At 34.0% G+C, this 24,215-nt stretch overlaps 1 protein-coding gene across 1 annotated transcript in view; it reads right to left on the bottom strand.

Annotated features, from left to right (window-relative positions):
* The window catches only part of DIAPH3 (diaphanous related formin 3), a 217,716-nt gene that overhangs the window by 96,740 nt on the left and 96,761 nt on the right, over positions 1-24,215 (bottom strand). Inside the window, exons 20-23 of the mRNA XM_058829342.1 lie at positions 24,080-24,181; positions 12,577-12,816; positions 9,814-9,943; positions 129-253 (exon numbers count right to left, since the gene is read on the bottom strand). Coding sequence (XP_058685325.1) covers positions 129-253; positions 9,814-9,943; positions 12,577-12,816; positions 24,080-24,181 — 597 coding nt within the window. The remainder of the gene's footprint in view (positions 1-128; positions 254-9,813; positions 9,944-12,576; positions 12,817-24,079; positions 24,182-24,215) is intronic.

The following is a 24,215-nucleotide window of genomic DNA, read 5'->3' as shown; positions in this document are numbered from 1 at the left end:
TTTTTCAAAAATACATGCTACAAACTAGACAGAAGTTATGTAAAGAAATTCAAAACTAAAAGAAATGCAGTTAAATTACTTAGGAATTTTTCATTTGTTTTGTTTTTTAAGAATGCTCTAAAGGATATTGACATTTTTACTACAAACTTATCGTGCTTATCTTCAGGAACTGGAAAAGTCTGCAAATCCTTCTCAATCTGTTGAAGTTGCCTCTCCATATGCTTCAGGCTCTTCTCCAGGTTCTCTGCTGAGACTAAAATACAGAACATTCATTCTGTTAACACACTAAATAAAAACCATTGTTTTCAAAATGCAAGAGTTAAAACCTTAACCAAGTCACCATACTACATTGTTAATTCTGAAATAAAAGCACGCTGAACAAATTACAATGCAAGATGAGGAGGTCACTCTACATGTTCAGCTCTCCTGAATGCAGGCTCCTTATTCTCACTAGACGTATGCTGTTTGAATGTTGTATTTTCATTTGTTTTTATGCCCAAGATTTTGCATTGCAATTAATGCTCTGTTTTAAGTAACCTGAGATATACATATGCCAGTCTGTCTCTTCTGATTAACCAAAGGACAAGTTTTCAAGATATTCTAAGAACCACAAAGCTTTCCTGCATCTCATTCTATTGAAACAGAAAATACAAACGTTTTTATGAAAGATCATGAAGAAAATAAGATCTTTAAACACAGAAAATGGGGCAATTTAACACCTATGCATGAAACCTAAACCTCAATTCTCTAGTTTAAAAGCACTATGTATGGTAAAAGACACAACAGAATTTGTTGGAGCAAAAGTGCTTGCCAAGCACTTGAGAGCATAAAACAGAGCAACACAGGCGCATAGAAAAAAAAAGTGGAGCTGAAACATCAGGGATTTATAGAAGGATGAAGAAAAAGTGTAAATTTTCTTTGCCAGGAAAAGAGATACAACTTTCATCCATTTGAAGCAATGAATGTAAAGATGAATGCTTGATCTGTAAATAGTTCATTGAAATATCAAAATGACCAGAGTAATCTGAGGATAGCATGTATTCTATCTTAGATCTATATTACTGCCATTGGTAAAAACTTATTTTCAATTATTTATGTAGTCAGCATTCATTTAAATTTTATAGGAGCAATATATGAAGATGTAAGAATGCACTGTGAATTCTAGTCTAATTACCTTTTTTTTTTTTTAATTATTTATTTCATTCATAACACACTGTAAATATCTGTAAAGGTATAGTTACCTTTATACCTTAATCTTCATCTTAAAAAAAACAACTCCTTGGAGAAAGCCTGTGTCCCTATGATGTTACTAGGATCTGTAGTGGATCCATAATTTCATCCACCAAATAGTTATGTGAGAGATAAAATACAAAGAATAAACACATCCTTCTCTGATAAAAGCCTGACAGAGTCCCCAAATGACCAGAGTAAAATTCTGCATGGCAACTACAATCCCATTCACAGCAGAAAGATTAAATAAATAAAATGATACACAGCAATGTGATAAATGGCTTTATAATCACCATATTTAAAAGCCTCTGGTTACTTAAAAAATAGTTTCTCAATTGTATGTCAGACTTGCACATTTCGACTCAGCAATTAGTAAGCCGAAATCATCACCAGTTAGGTTGGTTGGCTTCAGTAGTTAAAAAACAGCTTTTGGGGAGCATGACTAAAATTAGAAGCTGACAATGTTGACTAAGAAGTGTTTCAGTCTTCAGTGGCCTCAGAAACAAACCTGATTTTAATAGAAAGTCATACTTCTGCTGTCATGAGAAGCATCTGAGGGTTAGGCAGACACCTAACCTCATTTTAAGTCACTGATTTACTTAGAAAGATGCTAAGAAACACAGAATACAACAGCTGATTGCCTGAGTGCCAAATTGAACTACTGATTGGACTCTTCACAAGACTGTTTATCTTGCGTAAAAGTTCATAGTATAAATGAATGTGACATGTACATATAGTACACATAGTACATACAGTACATAAGGTCAAAATTATGAGAGCTGGCAAGGAACATCAATTTAAAAACAATACAAAAGCCCAATCCACCAAAAAATCCTCTACACCAACTGCAGGTAGCAGCTGAGTAACAGCGACACTTTTACTCAGATGAGAAACCCAGCAAAATAACTCACTGCCTAGAGCTGATTAACAGATTCTATACAAGAGATTTTCTCAAGCTCTTGCTTACAGCAAAGCCAGTTTTTCACTCTAGTACTTCAGGATTTTTGACATTGAACATTTCTACATTTGATAAGAATCTTTGTATCTCTATTTTGTCCTGAAGTTCTTTTTTGGTTTTTTTTTCTGTGTCATGATCTTAGAACTTGAATTTAAGATTTCAGCATGCCTTTGATTTCAGGAGTGTGTAACTGTTAGATATATTTTCCTTTAAGACTGTATTTCTGATGATAGCCTCAAATAAAGGCTAGCTCACAATATGCTGCTATTAAGTTTGGTACTATTGTCTTAGCAGTTTGGTTTTTCTTTTTCACTTTGTCTTTGCAGCTTTTTATACATAAATTTATATATTTCAATTTAGTGAAAACAGATTAAATCCAAAAATCAAACCTCTAAATATAACCGGCTCTTCCCAAGAAAGATCATATAAATAATTGCCAACCTTTTCTTGTGTGCCTCTGAGAGACATGGTAAAAAATCTGAAGGGACATAGAAGGATGGCAGAAAATGAAAAAAAAATCCTTAACTTCATACCCTAATCCTGGAAGGATTCACAAATAAACCCAAGCCAAACTGAAGCACATAACCCATATGCTAGCTAAAAAACAAAGTCAAACCCTGGGGTTATGAATGTTAGTGAGCCCACAAGGCCAAGTTGTTTGCTGAATACAATGAATATGTGCCTAAACAATCTCTACTTACACCCGCTCACACCCCCTAAGCTCTCACAGCCCTGTTCCAGAATGGCTCCTGCTATTTTTATAAGCAATAATTAGATTTTCCACCATCTGCTTTTCATGGTTAAAACAACTTTATTCTTAGGGCTTCCTCTTCTGAATCTGGTTTTCTATTATCACAATGATTCTGGAAGCCTCTTCAGCTGCTTCTGTTTTCAAATATTTCTGCACAGTGTTTCAGGTGATGACTCACCAGCCCTTTACTTTTTGCATTACAATTTCTCCAGTTATTCTGGGAATAACTTACCTGATTAATTTACAATAAAATATTCTTTTTTTCTTGACCAAAGGCCTTAAATGATCTTGTACTTCATGCTATTGATTTTCGTTTCTTTTATTCTGCTTCCTCAGGATCACTCAGTGATGACAACCTGATACCCCTCTCATCTGGCAGACTATCTAACCTTGTGTCAGACATACACATTGGTGCAATACCACAATTTAATTTTTTTACCATGATCCTTTTAAGAGAGTATTTTGTTTCTTCTGCTTTTTAGTCTAATGAATATTCTCCCATTGTAAATAAAATCAAGTGCTTTACTGAAGTCAACATGGAATTATGGGATTGAAAAAAAAATAAATTAATAACCAAAACTACCAATAAGTTCATTTTTATTTTATGCTACTCTGATTAACCTGTCTCTGTGTTGGATTATTTTTTCTTCTATAAACCTTCATATTGACGTAGTCAGATTAAGAGACATGAAATTGCTCAAATCATTCTTTTTTCAGTTTCTTAAATATTCTATAGTAGCAGAACATCACTATAGTCACAGTAAAGCTTAGTAAAAAATGTACTTTAAACTCATAGGTTTATCTCAGCTATCTCAGGATGCAGAATATGAAACTAGTATTTACAGTATGATATTACAGTACTCTAATTTTTTTCTTTTAAAAAATTCATGTGGTGAATTTTTGCTCCCCTTTCTCCCATCCCCGGATCATTATTCTTGCTTAAAAATAAAACAGTATTTAATCTAGCTCTGAAACTATACCTGTTTTATCTTAAATACAAGAAATAATTCTCCAAAGTGAAGCAATACTTGCATGTTCTCTCATTTTTATTCCTGCAAACCTTTTGCTACTTTTTGCATCAGTCAATATTTCAAACATCTTATGTGCCCACCCTCTGTGACGATTTGCTTGGATGTTGCAATTCCCTAATCATGATGCTCTTCCTCTTGCCCACAGGTATTGTGCTATAATGGCCCCTTTATTTTGTAAGACTGATAGTGACAAACTGACCTCTAGCTTGATACAAAAAATTATACTGTATTATTAAAAAATTTCTGGAAATATACTATTGGTTTTGCCATGTGAACATCACAATGGACTGATGGAGTTTATCGAATAATTCTCTAAAACTGTCATCAAATTGTAAATGCAGCATTTAAAAGTTAAATGACAAAATATAGCCAAAAAAAGCCCAAAAACCAACAAGAAAAAACTCACCCATATTTTCAGGTGGATTTAGAGTACTAACAAAGAAATATTGCAGAGGAAAAGTATTGAGTGTTTCTCACAAGCAAACACCAGAAAAGGTCTGAAATATCTATTAACAGTGGCAAAAAATCTACTTGGATATACTCAGAGTCACACAGCACTGAAAATACAGTATTTTTGCTTTTTTTTCTCCCAAAATAATGATTTCCCTTGTCTCTACAGCCATTTTTTGGCTTTCTTGCCTTTTTTCTCCCCTTTCTTCTTTGTGTGTGTGTGCCTAAGGTGCATACAACTCTCTTTTTGAGATCTTCTTTTTCCCCAAAGCTCTGACAATGCCACTGGCTCTTTAGCACTCAGACTTTCCGTTCCGTGGCCAGAGCAGACTTCAACTGCACACATGAAAAAAAGCAGCCAAGTAGGGCTTTTGTCTCCTATTTTGAATTCAAAAATGAGCACGCTAATGTAGTGTAATTGGTAAATGATGTGGAAGCATTTTTGTACCCAGTTCACCAACAATAATATTACTATCATAATATTACATAGTGGTGTTAGGTGTCAGATCTTATAGCAGCTCTGCCCTATACTACCTCTACATGAACCCTGGCCTGCTGGACTTGTTATAAACTTCAAGAGCCTCCTGGGAGAAATGCAGTCTGACACCACATCTCTTTTTATAATGTACAGTTTAAGCTCAGAAATTGTTAATACGAGAAACAGCTGGAAACAGAAACACCTGAATGACAATTCATTGACTGTCAGTTATTCATCACTGAGCTGCTACTGAAAGAAAGAAGCAGCTGCTAAGCCAAGTTACAGGATACAGCGCCAGCCCCGGGCATAGGGATGGATCAAGGTCCCTCAGTGTTGTACAGCACACAGTGATACGGTTCAGACAAGATCTGTCAAGAGACAAAACTGTCTCATAAAAGAAGAAATTAAATTCAGAGGAGGAAGCAGAAGACCCTTGCATCAGTTGCAGCTTCCCTTGCTGAAGAGTTCTTGAGCCTAACCATCTGCTTCCTTGGGGACCACAAAGTGCTGAGCTGACTGCAGCATGTTGTATACTTGCAGAGAATTTAGGGTATGATTGTTAATAACTACCTGTTTTAAATATGCAGTGAGAGTGGTTAATAATGATTCAGATGAACTATTAGCATGGAATGGCAATGAATATCAGTCTAGTAGAGTTAAAAACACCAAGTTTAAAAGTGGCCCCATTTATGTCTTCTACCCAATATTGTCATTCTAAGATCTAACTCCCTGAGGTATATAGGTAACAAGTCACACAAGTTTACATGTACATCTAAATGCATTTTCAGCACCTTCCTACTCATTAAAATTAATCTTTCTCACCCTCAAGGGTTTATACATATGCACAATGCATACAGCATTTTTTTTAATTGCCTTTTCCATAATTTTAAGGTTCCTCTTGCAATTGATTTCTGCGTAACCCATTTGATATTTTTTGTGCTTCCAGCAGGTATCCACATTTTTCCCCTACAGAGTACATAATTCTGAAGGCCTGAAAATAAGAGCCTGTGAATCTGTGACCCAAATCAAAACCCAAGCAATGCACAGCACAAATACATTTAGTAGTACTGAAGAATTTGTCATTAACTTAGAAAGTCTCCAATGAGAAAAACACCCTTTCCTTATGACATACAGAATTCTTATGGCATATATATTACTATTTTTCTCTCATGCTGCCCTAATGTTTTTGCATTTTAGAGGAGGGGGTGTACTACTTTCCATTAATATAGTTTAAACTTCACATTTTCAATTTCGTTCCTAGCTTTTTTTTTATTTTGAAGTGAAATTAATTATTATGAAAAAAACCGAGTTTTCAAAAAAGAGAAAATGGATACGTTACTTCTAAAGCTGTGATGAGTTAATGTCTTGTAGAGAAAGGAAAATCTACAGCTTTATAGTGTTATTACAATATGAAAGACTAGATACATTGTTACATGTAAGGTCTGTGTAAATTAGAGTCAATCAAGTAAAACAGCAGCCTGCATAAATGCAATATATAAGTCTTTATAATGCCATAAAATAAGAAATTAGTAAATTGTACTGAATTACCAAAATATTTCTTTTGTGGAATACTAACAGAAAAGCAGGAAAGTCATTATGTTTAAAAGAAAAGACAGCTTTAATTATATAAATCTTCAGGAACTGTCACATCTGTAGGCTCATTAGCTGCAATGAAAGTTCCTCCTGCTGATCTAAGAGCACTAAGAAAACTGGATTTGTTATACTTCAAAGTAAAAAGGTATCTTTAATTCATGTACTGTAACAGTGAATTAAATCTACTTCTAGTATTACAAAAGTAAAAACTGAAACTTTAGTATATAATGGAAAAAAACTAAAACCACATATTAAATACCTTAAATACCCTGAAGCAAATTTCAATTGCATAGGTCATATGTCCCTTACTGTTTGCCTCTCAAAATTAGATTTTAAAAAAAAAAAAAAAATTCCTGCAAAAATTAATTTACATACTGTGATCATTTAACCATTTATAAAATCTGTTAGCTTCACCATTAACTTGGTGCAATCACTTGTCGCTGCTCTTGAAGCCTTACAAGCTATTTTAACACCTTACCATACGATCACTGGACAATGTTTAATGAAATTAAAGATGCAAAAATTAATGTTTCTTCTGCATAAAAAGTATAAAAAGAAAAGTTGCTGAACATTGTAATGTTCTAATGTTCTCAATTTTGAATAAGAAATAACTTGAAACTTGAGATTCAACAATTACTTGAAGATGATCAAGCCAAAACTAACAAGTGTATGGTATAGTTCCATTTTTATATATAAATACATATGTTCAACTTCAAGTTTTCTGTTAAGATTGTTCAAATGACATTTATACATCTTTCTACCACATTAATTTTGATTTATAATTTAAAGGACACTTACAAATAATACTTTTATGACAGATAAAAAAAAGTGAAGTTATTGCATCTGAAGACATGAATATGCAGACAGCTAATAAAACCAGCTCAATAAAAACCAGATTGCAACAATGGTATAGGAGAATATTCTTGTGTAATTTCATTGATTTCTTCTTGGAAAGTACTTTTAAAAATTACTTCAGAAAACAAAGTTCAGTAAAGCCACAAAGGGAATTTAATTCCACCACCTGTACAAGGCCCTAACCTTTCGCAGGACAAAAGCCAGAGAAGAGGATTTAAAAACAAGTACTGGAACAAATTACTATCTCCATGGTTCAGGGAAAAATTGAACAATATATTAATATGATTCAAAAGCAGAAAAAAGTGATGTTGTCTCTTCACCCAATAACTGCAGAACAAAGCAGCACATGTGTGAATAGAACCTTTCTATTGGATGACAAGAAAAACCAAGGCTGACTTTCCTCGCTTTTGTGCTATCAGCAACCTGTAATCCTTAGATGTAACATTTGGATCCAGTAGTTCTCTAGACTTACTGGAAGTGTGAATTTCCCCCTAGACATGCAAATCAGGATGGATTATTTCTATTAAGCCCTAAATTACAGTATTTTAGAATGGAGGAAATCCTCTAAGCCCTCAGTACACCAAAGTTCTGTTCTATGACAAGGTTTTTTTTCTAGAATATATTTGCCTATATAAAAGATTTTTGATGACTTCCCCTCTATCATTGTTCCTAGTAGATGTAATGATGGCTTGTATCTGCTGTAATATCTGCTATGATTTCCCACCTGTCTTGGTCAACTTGTTAGGCTTCATCAGTGTATGAGTAATACAAGAGACCATTAGAGTGGATGTGACTGAAGAGATTCACAGACCTTCTTTTTAACTGACCTGCTAAATTCAAGCAAAAATAGCAACTTCATTAAAAATTTACTGTACAAAAGTCGGTGCATATTAAATCAACTTGCTTCATAAAAATGTACTTTTGCAGAAGTACTAAAAGGTTTAAAAAAACTCCATGAGTTACAGTTTTTGTGATCTCCTGGGTTTTCCAAAATTCCAGTGCAGCAGGAGTCTTTCAAAAACAGAATGGAGTTCTGCAGGTAGGGAAACAAGTATAAACAAACACACTGATAAGATAATCTGTTAAAGATATCCTAAGCCTTTGTTTTTTTCGTACAGTAAAACTGAAATGCAAAATGCATCTCATAATACACTGTAGTAAATTCAATATATAAACTTGAAAACATGATCATTGATTTCCATGCTGCCTCATACTGAGTGAGATCAAAGACTCAACTAGCCATTACCAGATGCCTAGAACAAAACAGGAAGCCTGGGCAAACTGATAATTTCACTGGCTACTCTTTGAATGGACAGTGATTTAGACCTCAGAATTTTTCCAGGAAACTCATCAGTGTCATATAAGACTATTGCCTACACTGAAAATCCTGCCTTCTAATAAGGATTAAAAAAAATTCAACCACAATACAGACAATAACATATTAGTGATGAAAAAAAAGATCACTGACCAGTTAACACTGAAAATACTGCCAAGCACACTAAATTAATATGCAACAGAAACTGTTGATATTACCAGTATAAACAGTTAGGTGACAGGCTTGAAGCATTTGACAGCTATATAAAAATAATTGAACCTTTCACGGATTATAATACACCAAGTAAAACTGGAAATTTTAAGAACCAGAAAGTGAAGTCTATGTAAGTGAGCACTATTTCAAGTCCTCTATCAGAAGCAGGTTTTGCAAAGCTGTAATTCGTGGCAGGGAGACTGACTGAGGCATGAGAGTGACACTGTACAATGCATTATAAATAAACTGATATTTTCCAAACCGACATAAACAAAAAAAAATTTTAACTGAGCCCATCCAATCATTTTTTCCTGCTAGCGTAGGACAGCAACAAGGTAGCATTAATTTCTACCTCTATGATTCGTCTGATTAAATTACTTAAACTGATAAAATGTGGAAAAGGCACTTTTAATTAAGAAATTAATTTCAAAAACTCTGCTGGTGCTGAAACAGAGATTCCCCATATTCTATATTGCACGATGAAACCACAGATTTTTCCAGACTTCCAATGTTATTGTTGCATGAAAAAGATACATGTAGGAAAGAGAAAACTGTCCCATGTTTTAAAAAAAATAAAATAAATTAAAAGTGAGGCCATGACAGCCTTTCTATATGTCTGAATTAGAAGACAGTGAGTGATACACTTATAAAAGATCAAAGAATGGAATTAAGATCTGGTAACGGAAAAGAACTTTTAAAAGAAATCCAGTATGGAGAATGGTTCTAGAAGATATGTTAGAAGAAATGTAATGAGAAGTCCTGTAGTGAATGTTAGAAGACCATAGAATAAGTATATTCAAGACCATTCACAAGCAGCTCAAATTACTGATCTGTAATTAATATCTATTTTTTAAATACTGTTAGTAAAAAATAAGCATCATCTTATACTGAAGACACTGTAATGTGTCAAAATCAAAACTTTTAGTTAGTTACACAAACCTTTACTAGCTTTATCCAAATGCTGAAAATCCTCAACAAAATTCAGGACATCCTGATAGCTTTCTTCACACACTTCTACAAGAAAATGAAGCAATGTTGTTTTCTGGTCTGCCGACTTCGTATCCTTCAGCTGGGCAGGGGAAAAAAAAGAAATGTAAAAACACTGAGAAAAACTTCTTTTCTGGCCATAATTTATATAAATTAGTAATTATTCATCCAAGAAAGGAAACAACAAACCGTTAAGAGTATTTTTTTTAAAGACAGCAATGGCTTGTTTCATTTTCCCCCTTGTTAAAAATCCTTAGAAAGGTCGCACTAATTCTTTTTTCATTCAATGCAATATTTGTGTTCAGTATTCAAAAACAGTACACATATTTTTTTTTTAAATGTAATTATTTTAACAATACAGGAATATTTACAAAACTGTGAACAAGCACATGAAAGTATAAAAAAGAAAAATCAAAGTTAAATCAGCAAAATCTAACTATACATAATGCACATATCCACTGCAATAAATTATTTCATTCTTTATGTATGAAATTAACTCTAGCCTAAAAATATTTATGTAGTGGAAGCTACACAATACACAATATACACAAGTTCTTGTTATCAATTCTCAATACAGTAAATAAGAGTTCATAGGTCTCATTGTTTCAAAATGCTGACTTCAAGAATTCTTAAACGTTAATCTTCCTTTCTGGACTATATACATATAAAATTATTTTCAAGCCTGGATACTTTAAAACTTGCAGCTACTTGTGTAAAATCACTAACAATTCACAAGTGACAAACACTTTCATTGTAGTCTTTCAACTGAGACATTCTTTTAAATCAAAGATATTTTTATAAATAGAAGATGTCATCACATATGAAAGTTTTTCTTCACTACTTAAGAACTATTTCTACATAAAAAAAATTAGCAGGAAAAGTATACAAGCATAGTAGCATATGTATAGATATGCATAGATACAGCAAAGTAGGCACAAAGTAAACATGAGAATAAAAAGGGCTACCACAATTGCACAAAGACTGTCCCTCTGAATATCAAGGCACAAAGTCCTTAACACAGTATTGATATTTCAAAATTAACTTTAAAAAGTCTTTTTATTTTCAAAGACCAAAATGCTCCTATGCTGAGTCTCCCAGAGCATTCATGTTTTCCTTCAGAAAAGTGGATTAATAACAATGTGTTTCATTTCCAGAAAATGGAACACATACATATAAAAACCCAAAAATATATTCTAAGATACTTACTGTATTTATTGTTATAAAATATGTTACTTCTATTGTATTGGGAATCTCAGTGAAAGATGTCTCAATAACACCACAAAAATTTTTAGAATGTGACACTGTGATACATGTAATATTGTGATACATAACAAAAGTTAGCTATAAATATGAACCTGGGTTATAAACATGCATATAATTTTAATACATCAGTATTTAATGAATGATTGAGTATTAGCATATCAATATTGTATCTCTCTTCTGAGATTACTCATGGCTGCTCTCTGATATAGAAGAACTAGTAGTCATTCATTCCATACTTTGATTATCTATATACATCAATTCTCTCTCCTATATCTAGTACTCCATGGTTATCTTCAAAATCTTTGTATTCTAGCTCTTAATAAATTATTTCTCCAAGATAAATTCTGACTTTTGATCCTGCTCTGCGAAGTGCTTATATCAATTACCTTCATATTGTTTTCATAAATGTATTTTTTGTCTTGTGCATTAAAAATACAGAGAATATAAGCTTCTTGTAAAATCATACTGAAGTAAGTGCACCTAATTGGAGAAAGAACCTTTAGTATCTTCCTTCTGAATATGTTTCTCAATAAGTTGTATTTTTAACTCAATCACTTCATCTACAGTGTATTAAGTCTAGGCGGATGACTCATGCTTAATGCTTGCTTTAGACTAGGGAAAAAATATAACTTATTCTTCATGAATATTTATGTCATAGGTATCACATCCAACACTCAGTGAAAGAATTCTGAAATATGGCAGAATAAGGGTGATTATTTTCATGAATGTAGAAGTTAACATATTGTGTTTTCTCTTGTGCAAAAAGATAAAGAAACAGAAAGACAGAGTACATACAAAGTTTCAAGTACTTTCTTCATTGTAAGAGCTAAATGTGTACTCTCAAGATTGTTCAGTAACCTCCCAGAGAGCACAGGAAAAAAAGTAACAACACTAAACATGGGTAAGGTAATTAGCATTAGAATGGATTATAGGTTAACACCCAGAAAAGTATAGACACCTTGTACACACCTTACATAAAAGATGAAAGAGTGAAACTTTAAGAAAAATTAGAAGAAGCAAGAAACTGATGAAACTGAGAAACATAAGAATTACATAAGGAGTAAATTCATGTCCAAAAGAAAACATAACTGTATGAAAACATACTAAAATGTGATAGGTATCGTAGAAGTGCTCAGACATGTTAAAATTACAAAACTACCATGATCATAGTGATCAGGTCCTTATATAACCTTATTTAGTTTGGGTTTTTTATTATTCCTTCAAAATAATCACTTTAAAGTGATTAAATGCAAACCAGTTTTAAGATGACTATGTGTGGATTAGCTGTAGTGTTCAAACTATCAACTAATGCCAATAATCAGAAAAAAAATTAGTAAGCAAATAATTAACTGCAGGAAAAACATCAAAACCGAAGTATTTATGTAGCATAATAAAAACAAACAAAAAAAAAAAAGTGAATGTAATACTCAACATGGACATTTCAAAACTCACTTTACATAGCGAACTGAGATTATATCCAAAGGTCTGTGCATTCCGAGAACCTGCATTCATGTAGTTTCCCATTAACAATACTAGTTCCAGCAGCTTGCTAAAGCTTTTACTCTTCTTTATCTCTTCACAGGCAGCACTGACAGCCATGATGTCAGGTTTGATGTTGTTCACCTGCTCCTCAAACTGAAGCTTAAAAAGAATAGCACTGAGCCGTGGCCGTAGTCTCTTCACGTTGCTCATCTGATTGAAAAGAAAAATAGAAGATTTCCTTTAAAATTCATGGTACACTTTGGCACTGTACAAATGCAAACACTCTGAAATGATTTATTGGTGTGACAGGCTTGAAGAAGCAATATATCTGCTATAACTGATAGCAAATGAATGAATGAATGAGAGACACTTGGGTAAGCAACTGAAATCCCATCTTGTGGTTAATAGGAACTACCCCCATCCTTTCCAAATAACTAGTATGTGTAAGCAATAAAAGATAAAGTGTCATCATATATCACATCTGTCAACTCACATACCAAATCCTATAAAACTAATCCAAGTTTATGACCCAGTAGTTGAAAAGGAATGAAAGTAGTTCACAAATTTTGTATAACTCTGGATGTACCAATACAAGACAAATCTTATTTTCTGGTGCAAATATTTGAAAGCTGACGTCAATAAGAGCCTATTATAAACTTGCAGCAAAATAACAATATTGAAAAAATCTCAGCTATGAAACACTTAATACAGTATACACTAATATATACCAATATTCAAACCCCCTACACTCCTGTATACTAACCTAACAAAGTTCATTAGGTGCAGCTGAATGCTCCCAGGAAAACAGCTTCTGTAGATCATATACAAAAATCTTGGCTTTTTCTATGGTTTACTGATCATGTATTTTCAACAGAAATTTTGATCTTATATAATATGTCACTGAATTCTCACTCCAGATATACTCTGCACATGGTTTACTACATTCACACTAGAAACACAAAAAAATTATTCAATGAGCTGCTTATCTTACTTTTCCCTGGCCCTGTTTTCTCATCAGTTTCATGAATTCCATAAGATCTCCTTCCTCATACATGTCTTCTTCCTTCTCAAGGCAGGGTTCAAGACAATAATTTATTTCTTTACAATTCCCAGAATCTTAAACTAAGTTTTTACTTTTTTTTTTTTTTTTTTTTTAAATAAGGAACATACTGTTTTCAGCTGTCAGTACTTCTCCATGCAAGAAAGAAGCAGTAATATTGGCACTTCTCCTAAAAAGCAGCAGGCTTCATATAATGGCCTGAAACTTTTGCCTTTAAATTGGACATATCCCACTCCGAACCACAGTGATACCTAAGGTTTTTGCAAAGTATTTTCCAAGACAGATCTAGTCTACCAATGTGAAAATTCTTCTGACAGTGCAACATTCATAAGTCATACGGCACTGATTATCCCAAGAGACTCAGTGTAAAGGATAAAGGTGAACACTCCAACCATTTTCAGTGTAAAGTGAAACTGAAGGCTGTGTCGTCCAAAGGGTTTGATATAGAAGCAGAAGAGGATGAAATTTACAGTCTATTTTATTGGTTTTACTGTGACAGTAGAGAAAACAAAATCAGGTAGAGTTAAAATTTTGTATCACTAGGCCATTTCAGAAATGCCACATGATGCAGCCACATGATGGTGTATTGAAGTAAACACACCATTTGCATTTTAGTTCACATAAAAATCTTGATGTAAAATAAGAAACCATTTCCACTAACCATACTTTGGTTTTCATCATAGAGCAGAGCAGAGCAGGTAATCAGGATGTCTTTCAGATTAAACTAGGTTGAAAATCAACTGTTGCGCTTTAGTCCATTGATTGCCTCCAGCCTGGTCATCAAGTAAAACACTTAAAATGTTCACTTTGAACATTATTAGCTCAGTACCAACTGTAGGCAGATATTCTGTTTTTATACTACATGAAATAGCATCCAACAAGTGAGGTAGAATTCTTACTTAAGAATGGATAAATAAAGATAATGAGACTTGAATTTGAACCGGGCATTTCACAGCAAAATAGAAACAGAAATACCTAAATTCCACATGAAATTAACATAGTACTCTAACAGTACCTAATACTGTTTAGGATTATACCTAATTTAAGAATAAGTACATAAAAGAATGTTAAGGTAGTGGACAGAGGCAAGTGTCACAAATTCATTCTCCTAGCTCTATCAGGAAGAATCACTATTAACTCCTTTTCCTCAATTGTCTTACTAAATTTGTATATGCACTACTTCTCAGCATCTTGAGAACAATGTTCTTAATTTTAAGTTTTGCCCTAAAGTTTGTCACAAAAAAAAAATTGAGACTAGAGTAGGAAAAAACCCCTACAACATTCCATTGAAATGATCCAGATTTTTAGTATTTAATAGCTACTCAGGGTGCAATAGAGATGATGATTAATATTAAACCATAGAAACTAAAAAAATGCAGTGCAAATTGCCTTGATTTTAAATGCTATTGAACTCAAGATACTACATAATCACCAGAAGATGTATCATTTCTTGACTCTTGCCTTTTCAGACAGGCAGATCCTTGAAACTGAAATAATCATGCACTTTAGACCAAAGATGTGTTGCACAAACATGAGCATGCACAGATGCATAAAAGATGCAAAGTTTTCATGAGGGCCACTTGAACTACAAGAAATTCAGATGTCTGGTATGTAAGTATGTAATTCTTAAGGCTGAATGCAGAAATATGTAATCTCAAAAACTAGAAACAGAACACATGCCAGAAACACAACAGAAATGCCATGGGGATTGTTATTATTGTTATGATTGGTATATTGTTGTTGTTGTTGAAAATGCTCTGAAATCCATGTACAATGCATGTTGTTGGTATTATTTCTTTACCTGTTTGCTAAGTCAATAACTGAGAAGGGAAGACATAGAGTTCCCTTAGTAATATATGAATTTTTCGTGACATGTAGTTCAGTTATATCCAAACTTTAAATCCATACACCCTACCACAAGAGATGCTAAGAATTTAAGTGCTGCAATGCTGACCATCTTATGCTAACACCCTATATTTTTTTACAATCAGCATATAATGAAATAAGTTTACTTCAGTATTGCTAGTGGAATTCTGAAAACAAACAACCCAAATAACCAAAATGGGAAATTGAAGTAAAAACCTACACATGTCAAAGAACTCAGTGTACAGGTAATGAATTGTACAGGTAGTGCACAAGAGGAGTCTCACTACAAGAAAGTCCAAATGGGAACTAACTTATGAGTTGAGCTGTCCGGTAGCAGTTCTCAGAGATCTCACATCCAACAGCAGGTTTTTCTCTCAAATACAGCATAAGTCACAAGGCAACTACAAGAATGTGCAATCTGATATATGTGTACTCTCACTATCTTTTTCTGTTGATGTCAAGTAAAGGAAAGCATCTCAGAAGTTCCACTGACACTACATTTTGATCACTGAAGAGGTTTCATTCCTGTCACAAGCTCATAGAGAAAAACATTGCAAGTGCTTTAGTTTTATACCTTCTTTTAAAAGGAGCAACAGTGCTGAGGCTGTCAGACCACCTGAAAATGTTCTCATCCAGAAAGTAAAATAACAGTTACAGCCAAGCTGACTAAAGAGGGCAAACTGGAACACCATTCCCTGTGGATAATGTACGGCTTTCACCACTGCAGCATCAGTGAACTCCTAAGAGTGTACACATAAAAAGTGGAAGTTCTTGACATTTATCTTTAGACCCAGGCACTTGAAAAGCAGGGAAAAAAAAAAAAAACAAAAAAAAAAAAAACAAATAGGGAAGGACGGATACCTTAACAGATATTTTATCATATTTAAAGAAGATAAAAGAACATCCTGCTCATTTTGAAAAGGACAGCTGACATGCCTAAATCTTGGTGAAAAACAGCAGCATTCTGGAAAGATCAAACATTATTTCATGGTGTGGGAAATCAATTCACAATAAAAATCAGTATTTTTGTTGAAATTTTTATGGGTTTTTTATGGATACATGGAAATCTTTCTTCACCTTAGATATACTCTTTTTCCTCAAGGAAATAATAATAAAGTCAAGAACTGCCAACACAAAATTAAAATTATGTAAGAGAAATCAAGTGTATATATATATATATATATATATATACACACATATATATACATATATATACACACACACATATATATACATATATATACACACACACATATATATACACATATATATATATGTATGTATGTATACATGCAAACAATTGTACTAATGACTTTTCAGACTTATTAGCAGCAATTGAGAGCATGTCCTGTTACTCTGCTTCTCCAGCCAGAATTATGAACAGCTTAAATTTGAACTACTGACTAAGTTTCCTGCAAATCTATTATTTTCCTAGAGGATATTCAGGTCAGAATAGAAGGCAGTGTATTGTAAGTGACACTGGGACAACACCTATCAATTACCTCCTAGCTGCACACAGGCAGCCTTCTCATGTTTTGTGGATGACAGTGCACTGACTCACAGTGCAGAAAATCCCTGGTACTGTTTTGGATTGCATTATGTTCAACAAGGATGGCCCAACAAGGTCAGTGAGCAGATCTCAGAATTGCCAGTGGGGGCTACAACACAGCTGTCAAAATAAGCTGAGCTTACAATCTTCATGCTGAAATTCACAGGAAGGTAAGTTCTTGTCCAAAAAATACAATTAGATATACTAACATCTTGATCAGTATGGAATGCAGACAGCTTTTGTTTCTCCAAGTTGAAACCAGACAATGATATTTTCCTAAAAAGGAATCTTTCAAGAAGGGGAGGGGCCAAATTTTTCCCAAATTCTTCTATTTTTAGGAGGCCTAACAGATGTCTGAAAGGCTATTTTCATTAAAAGACACATATGGAGCAGATGCTACTAGAATGAAAAGCTTTCCTCATGGGAAACCAAGTCAAGGGTTTAATATAGGTAAAAATCCTCTGTAAAACCTCTAATCCATACAGGTAGCAAAAACAAATAAATTAACACCTGAAGTCAAGGGCAGATGTCATTGAGAAATTTAAAATCAAATATTATCGTATAAATACAAATGGAGAAAAGTTTCTGAAAGTAAATCAGATGTAACTGTATTCCAGATCGAAAAATCTGATAAGCCTGACTTGAAAATAAATGCCCCATGACTACTACTAGGAATCCACCTTCTAAGGAAAAGTTTACTATAAGAAATATTCCAAAGCAAGGTCATGAAGACACATGATCAAGGTCTAGATGAGAATGTCTCAAAATCATGACAACAAGTTTAGTACATCCCATCAGGTTGAACCATCAGAACAACTCCCACATAAAAGTGGAATGTGATGTTACATGACTAGCAGCTGATTCTGATGTCTTTGATGTGACAGAAATGTTCAGGCCTCCAGCAATTCATATCTGGTATCATCTTCTCTACTGACCCAACAAGGTGTGTCCCAGTTAATTTCCTAAGATGGCAGATATGTGTCTATGATCATGACATACTGGTAAGAAAAAAAACATTCCACTGTAGAGCTTCTGTAGCCCTGTCAACAGTGAATTCAGTAATGGCTGGGGAATTTTTATCCATATGGCTATTTGGTGTATTTGGAACCACAGCTAATATGTGGCAAAAACAGTCTGACATATAAGTGAACGCTGCAGAAGACAGTTTGTATGGAGAAAGTTCCTCAGTCATACAAAATGATCACAGGGAAAGCAAATCCTACGCCACTTGGAGCTCCACGGAGCTCTAAAGTCTGAATCTGGAACAGGTGAAATATCTGCGTATTAATTTCAGGCTCTAGGGACTTAAGAAGTACTGATCAGTCTCAAGGCTCTTTCAGCACAATTGCCCTACACTAGCCACTCATTTGTATACCTAATCAATTTAGGTGGCTAAACTACAAGAAATCCTTGAAGCTGCTGAGTCAAAATGGCAGGATCATGGTCCTTACTCAACACTAAAGTGTTCTCCTTATTATGTATAAAGCATTGCATGAACATTAGAGGGTTGCTTACATTACTAGTGAAGAAAAACATCAAATCTGATCCAGGACAGGCTCCTGACAGAATGTGCAGTGAATGGCTGGCAGCAAAAGATGGAGACCCCTCAGAGAAATAACATTCGTGCTTTGAAGTTGTAGTGGTATCTGCCAAGAGGAAAACTGAGATAGCCTTTGTGTGTGCTAAAACAAACAACAAGCACACACTTAGTTATCTGAATTAATATCAGACAACAAAATTTTTTAAACTGTTCTTTAGATTAACTACCCAAAATGGTTTTACTGGAACTAAACAGAGGAGTAAGAGCTGCTGGTACTGAAGCATTTACAGGAGCACTCATCTATAATATGGCATCACAATCTTTCACTGATGCAAAGTGATATATGTTGGATATAACCTGATCCAATGGTAATTGCGAATAGTCAGATCAAAGCAGATCATTCATGATGGCCATTTTCAGAAGGTATTTCTGGAGCTTTGCTCTCCACCCTTACCTAGTCTCAAGGTTTGAAATACATCAACATTAGGAGTTAAGGATGTTCTCCTTCTCAACAATATAGGTAACTTGACCACAATTTGCCACAAAGATTTTTTTAACTCCCATAGTTGGCATATAATAGAAAGTTAATTTTTGTCAACACTCCTGGAAAGGCTGCAAATACTGACAAGGCAGAGCAGCAGATACACATAACATGACATCTAGAAGACACAGAAGATAAGGTTTGCAGATATAAATTAACACAATCAAAATATCTCACAGCCCAGATGTACCTCAGCACTTCAGAATTTTAAAGACTAAAATGTCGCTAGGTATGGCTGCGTCCAAGCATCAAGTATTATGAAAGGCAGAGTACACCTCTGCAGAAACAGTGATATGATATTTTCCAGACAACAGTGTAAAAACATTAATACATTTTGAGATATCCTCAATGAGAACATACAGGTGAAACTATCAGCTGAACATGGAATTGATCAACTTAAGTGTCTGCTGAATTATTTAAGACAAACTAGCCTTCATCAGTCCTCACTCTAATCTTCAATTTACTCTAGTGAAATCTTTTCCTTTGGTACGAACTCATTAAAAACACATCCATCAGTGAACAAGCTGTGAAGCCACATGAGGATTGCTTGCCAAATTCTATTTGGGTTAGCTGTCAGTGAATTTCACAAGGTCTGAACATTAATTATTTCTGAAACAATATTTTGTAATTCCCTCAATTTTATCTTTGAGCAAATATAAGTGATCAAGGAAAAATCAGTTTCCTTTTTTTTTTTTACTACCAGACAATATGGGAACATCTTTCTGAATGTCTCAGATTACAAGAAAAGAAAGACAGCAGGAGCTATCACATATGGCTCTTGAGATAGTATTCTCAATATGTAACAATGCTAGTATGCTTGCCTGCACCTGAGGTCAAATGTCTACTAACAGCATCCTGTCAAGCATTAGAAACTTTTTACATTAGAAGTGTAAAAAAAAAAAATCAGAACTTTGATTTCTTAAATGGAATTGCAATTATGGACTTCAAGCCATTTAATAAATTTAATATGGACCAGGACTATTTTATACTCTTAAGGATTACAGGCACTGATGAGGCTACATAAAAACATAGAATTTTTTGTGTTGGAAGGAATTTTACAGATCATCTAGTTCCTACTCCCCTGCCATGGGTAGGGACACCTTCCACTAGACCAGGTTGCTCTGAATCTCATTCAACCTAGCTTTGAAAATTTTCAGGGATGGGGCATTCACATTCTCTGGGCAACATGTTCCAGTTGTCTCATGCTGGAATTCACTACTGTATTCAGCTCTATCCATGTAGCATTATCAATTCAGAACCACTTTTTGGAATGGTTCCTAGTGCAACAAACAGTTAAATTATGTTGGCACGAGTAGGCCTGAAGCCTTAGCATTGCTGTATGGGCAAGAGAGGGAGGACAGGCAAATGTGTGGTGCTGCAAAGCTGGGGAACTACACTTATAGGACACTGGGGTGGAGGGTGTGCAGCAAAGATCTGGAACCATCAGATACAGGACCAATCATTGCCATGCACCTCTGTGCCTCCAAAAAATGCCTTGAAATGTCAGATGCCTGATAAAGAGCATCTAAACTGTGATTTCTTAAATGGAATTGCATTTATGGATACCAAATCGTATAATAAATTTAATATGGTCCAGGATTATGTTACACCACAAAGAATTACAGGCGCTGTAAATAAACAAGTGTACATCAAATCATAGAATGGAATTCTATGAGAATTCAGAACATTCAAGTTCCAAATAGCTGGAAGAAGCTTGTACCCAACTTCCTTATGAATAATATATTGACCAGTGGTATGGTAATAGTTCAGTAAAAATCCAGTAAATAAATTACTGCACTCAAAGTGTCAGTCATGATCAATACATCTAACTAGTAGCTATTACATCAACTTCACTGAAAACAAATGAGATTAACATTACTAAATGAGCTACTCCTTAAACATTTCTTTGGTATGATGACAGACAGTACACCAAAAATTAGGAAAAAATATTCTCTAAAACAATACTTCTTTCTTAGTAGGAAAGAACTTCCTGCAAAACAAATTGACAGTGCTAAAAGTCCTAATGCAACTTAAAATTTATACTAACCACTGAAGAAAGAACCAGGTAAAAAATGTAAAAACCACCAAAGCACAACCTTCTCTCAACAGTTACCAAGATGAACATCTAGATGAAACTCCATTCATCCCCAGTGGATTCCATATTGCACAAAAATAATCTTTATCAGTACCAAGTTTTATAGGAGATTCAGCATGGTGCTAGTAAAGACAAGGTTGTGGGTTTGATCCCTATATGGGCTATTCCCTTAAGAGTTGGACTCAATAATCCTTGTGGATCCCTTCCAACTGAAAGGATTCTGTGATTACATGGTAATCAATGAAACCACAAAGAAAATAATGTGAAGATTAAGAAAGTTTTAAAAAAGTTTTGGAAGAAGTTTATTGCAGTAAGTATGAAACAAGAACTATGGTAAAACAAAACACAACTGAGAACTTATATTTTGTCAAGCACAAGCATACTTCATCATGAATTTGAGCAAGGAAATATAACATTCTATATATCAAGTTAAGGTAACAATAGTACACTAAATTTTTAATAAGATGAACAGAATTAATGTAATTTTCATGAAATAGTTAATTAATCTCAGCAAGCCCCTCCCTGTCATCCCCCCCTCAAAAAAAAAACAAAATTCACAACCCTAAAACAAAAACAGAGCTCCACAGTAATAGGTGATAATATCTGTGCTCTGAGACATCAGCCTGGACTAAATGAAAGAAAGAATCTAGCAGAAAATAAAGTAGTTTATCTAAAGAAAACCCAAAGTCTGGAAGAGAAGATAAGGACTATAAAGGATTTATTTTATACTTACTGCTGAATGAACAGAAAATATAAAAATGATAAATAACTTTAAAGAGAGCAGGCAGAAACCACAAAAGCAATTCATAGGGTCAATACAAAGAAAACAAATCCTCACAACCATAAGACAAAAACCCAAACAAAACCCAGAAAACGACAAGCCACACACTCATGAGAGGAACCTGAACTGTTTAGAGTCATGCCCTCAAGGTCTTTCAGCCAACAACTTAAGTTAATTAACTTTGCTTGAAACATACAATACTGTAACAGTCACAGCAAGTCAATATTTTGCTAAGTGTCTTGCTCTTTCTTTCAGAGTATCAGATCTTGACTTTCAATTCAAAGCCTGAAAGATAATGGGTTTCCATGATTAAAAAAAAAAATATTACATAAATAGTAATTAGACATTTATTCACTATTTAACTTCTTCCTTAGGAGTCAAATAGTTTAATTGTTCCTTTAATCACAACTTCAGAACAAACTAACATGGAATCTCCTAATTCTCTGAAAAAACATAACTATAAAACAGTACTCATCTAAGACTTCAAGTCTTGTATTTTATATTTGTTTGATTCTCCGCATTTAAAACAGACAGCAAAAAATGAGGCATAAACCAACATTTTCAAGGAAAAATAAAACCAACAAAACCAGCAATAATGTGAAGATTCAGATCAGGATCAACAGTGGATTCCTAAGAAATGAATAGAATTTCTAAGCCTGTATCCTGGCCAACAATAAAAGAAAATATACAAGAGAGACAGATGGAGTTTGAAGAACTTTGATGAAAAGTAAATGGACAGGATTCCACATTAAAAGAGTAAAAAAGAGATTTATTCAAATTTTACCCCACTGGAACAGAAACAAAAAATATTTCATGTGATAAACACTGTACATTGTTCTCTGAAATCTGCTCTACTACATGCATAGAAGGTGTGACACGACAGAAACTGTGCTTAATGATGGGGTTTAGACTTTGTTTTTTAATGTTTTGCATGGAAAACCAGGAAAAGCATGGACTTGCACTTTTCAGTGGGAAACTGGTTGTTCCTTCAGAAAAGAAGCTCCACAAATTTTTGAGCTATAAGATAATTTTGTTCATTTATTTTACTTTTCTGAGTTATCAAATTGACTCAACTTTTTAAGACAAATTTATCAGAAAAACTGGGCCATACGCAACAAAACTCTAACTGCGCTGTTACTGGTCTAGCTCCATCTAACTGAATAAGTATTATTCCCTCATGGGAAATTCCCTGAGATAAGATAATCTTAGCAATAACCACCTTAGGTTGAAACTCCAGGACTGGACAAGAAAAATCAAAGACTTGTATAGATTTATTCACAATGAAACTACATAGCATTACTCTGAGTTGGTCTGGATAAAGATATTAACAACTATGAATTATAAGCTGTACAGAAATTAGATGCAAACTGTATTTCCACAAAAAGCATCAACTGCCAGCACTAAACTAGCATTTTTGTTTTTTCACTTCCAATCTTCGTTTGTGAATTCAGCCTGGAAGAATTACAAACATATCTTTCCAGGGGGAAGGGAAAAAGTGACTAGGTTTACTCTTGACAGAACATGATACAAAACACAGGCAGTAGAAGTCAGAATAGGTTAACATGATTGCTATGACATTATTTTCTTCTCATTTACAAGGAGATTAGAAAGAAAAACATAAGTGTAGAAAATTTCAGTGAAAAAGTTAAGATTATAATGCAAACAAAAGTAAGGCCAAACTATTTTAGCTATGGAAATTCAAAAATAGCTCTGTATCACCCAGTGAAACTTTGCTACAGAAAATACCAAAGTTTTTACGGTTATGGGTGGTTTTTTTTTTTGTAAAAGTAAATTACTTTTTTAACTAAAGATAATCCAAAATCATTCCAGCAGCACTATTTCAATAATCAGGCCTTCCACATCCATGGATATATCCAACAAAAAGTCCAGTTGAAAGGCAGCACTTGTACTCTTCTCCTGGTCTGGAACCCCCCTCACTTTTCGGAAGAAGCAGTTGTCATTTTTGTTTTCTATTACATTATATTAAAACTGTATTTCAAGAAAGGACAAAAAAACCCAATGATAATAAAACAGAACTCACCACAACTCCAAACTGTTCCGGCTCAGACAAATTGTTATACTCGTTCTTGAACTTGGACAATGCATTCAATTGTTCTTGTTCAGGGAGATGTTTTATTAAATTCTATAAAGAAAGAAAAAATAGACTTAAAAATCTC

Source organism: Poecile atricapillus, chromosome 1 (assembly GCF_030490865.1).
Source record: "Poecile atricapillus isolate bPoeAtr1 chromosome 1, bPoeAtr1.hap1, whole genome shotgun sequence".
In the NCBI taxonomy this organism is placed as follows: Eukaryota; Metazoa; Chordata; class Aves; order Passeriformes; family Paridae; genus Poecile; species Poecile atricapillus.
This window is presented reverse-complemented; position numbering and strand designations above follow the sequence as displayed.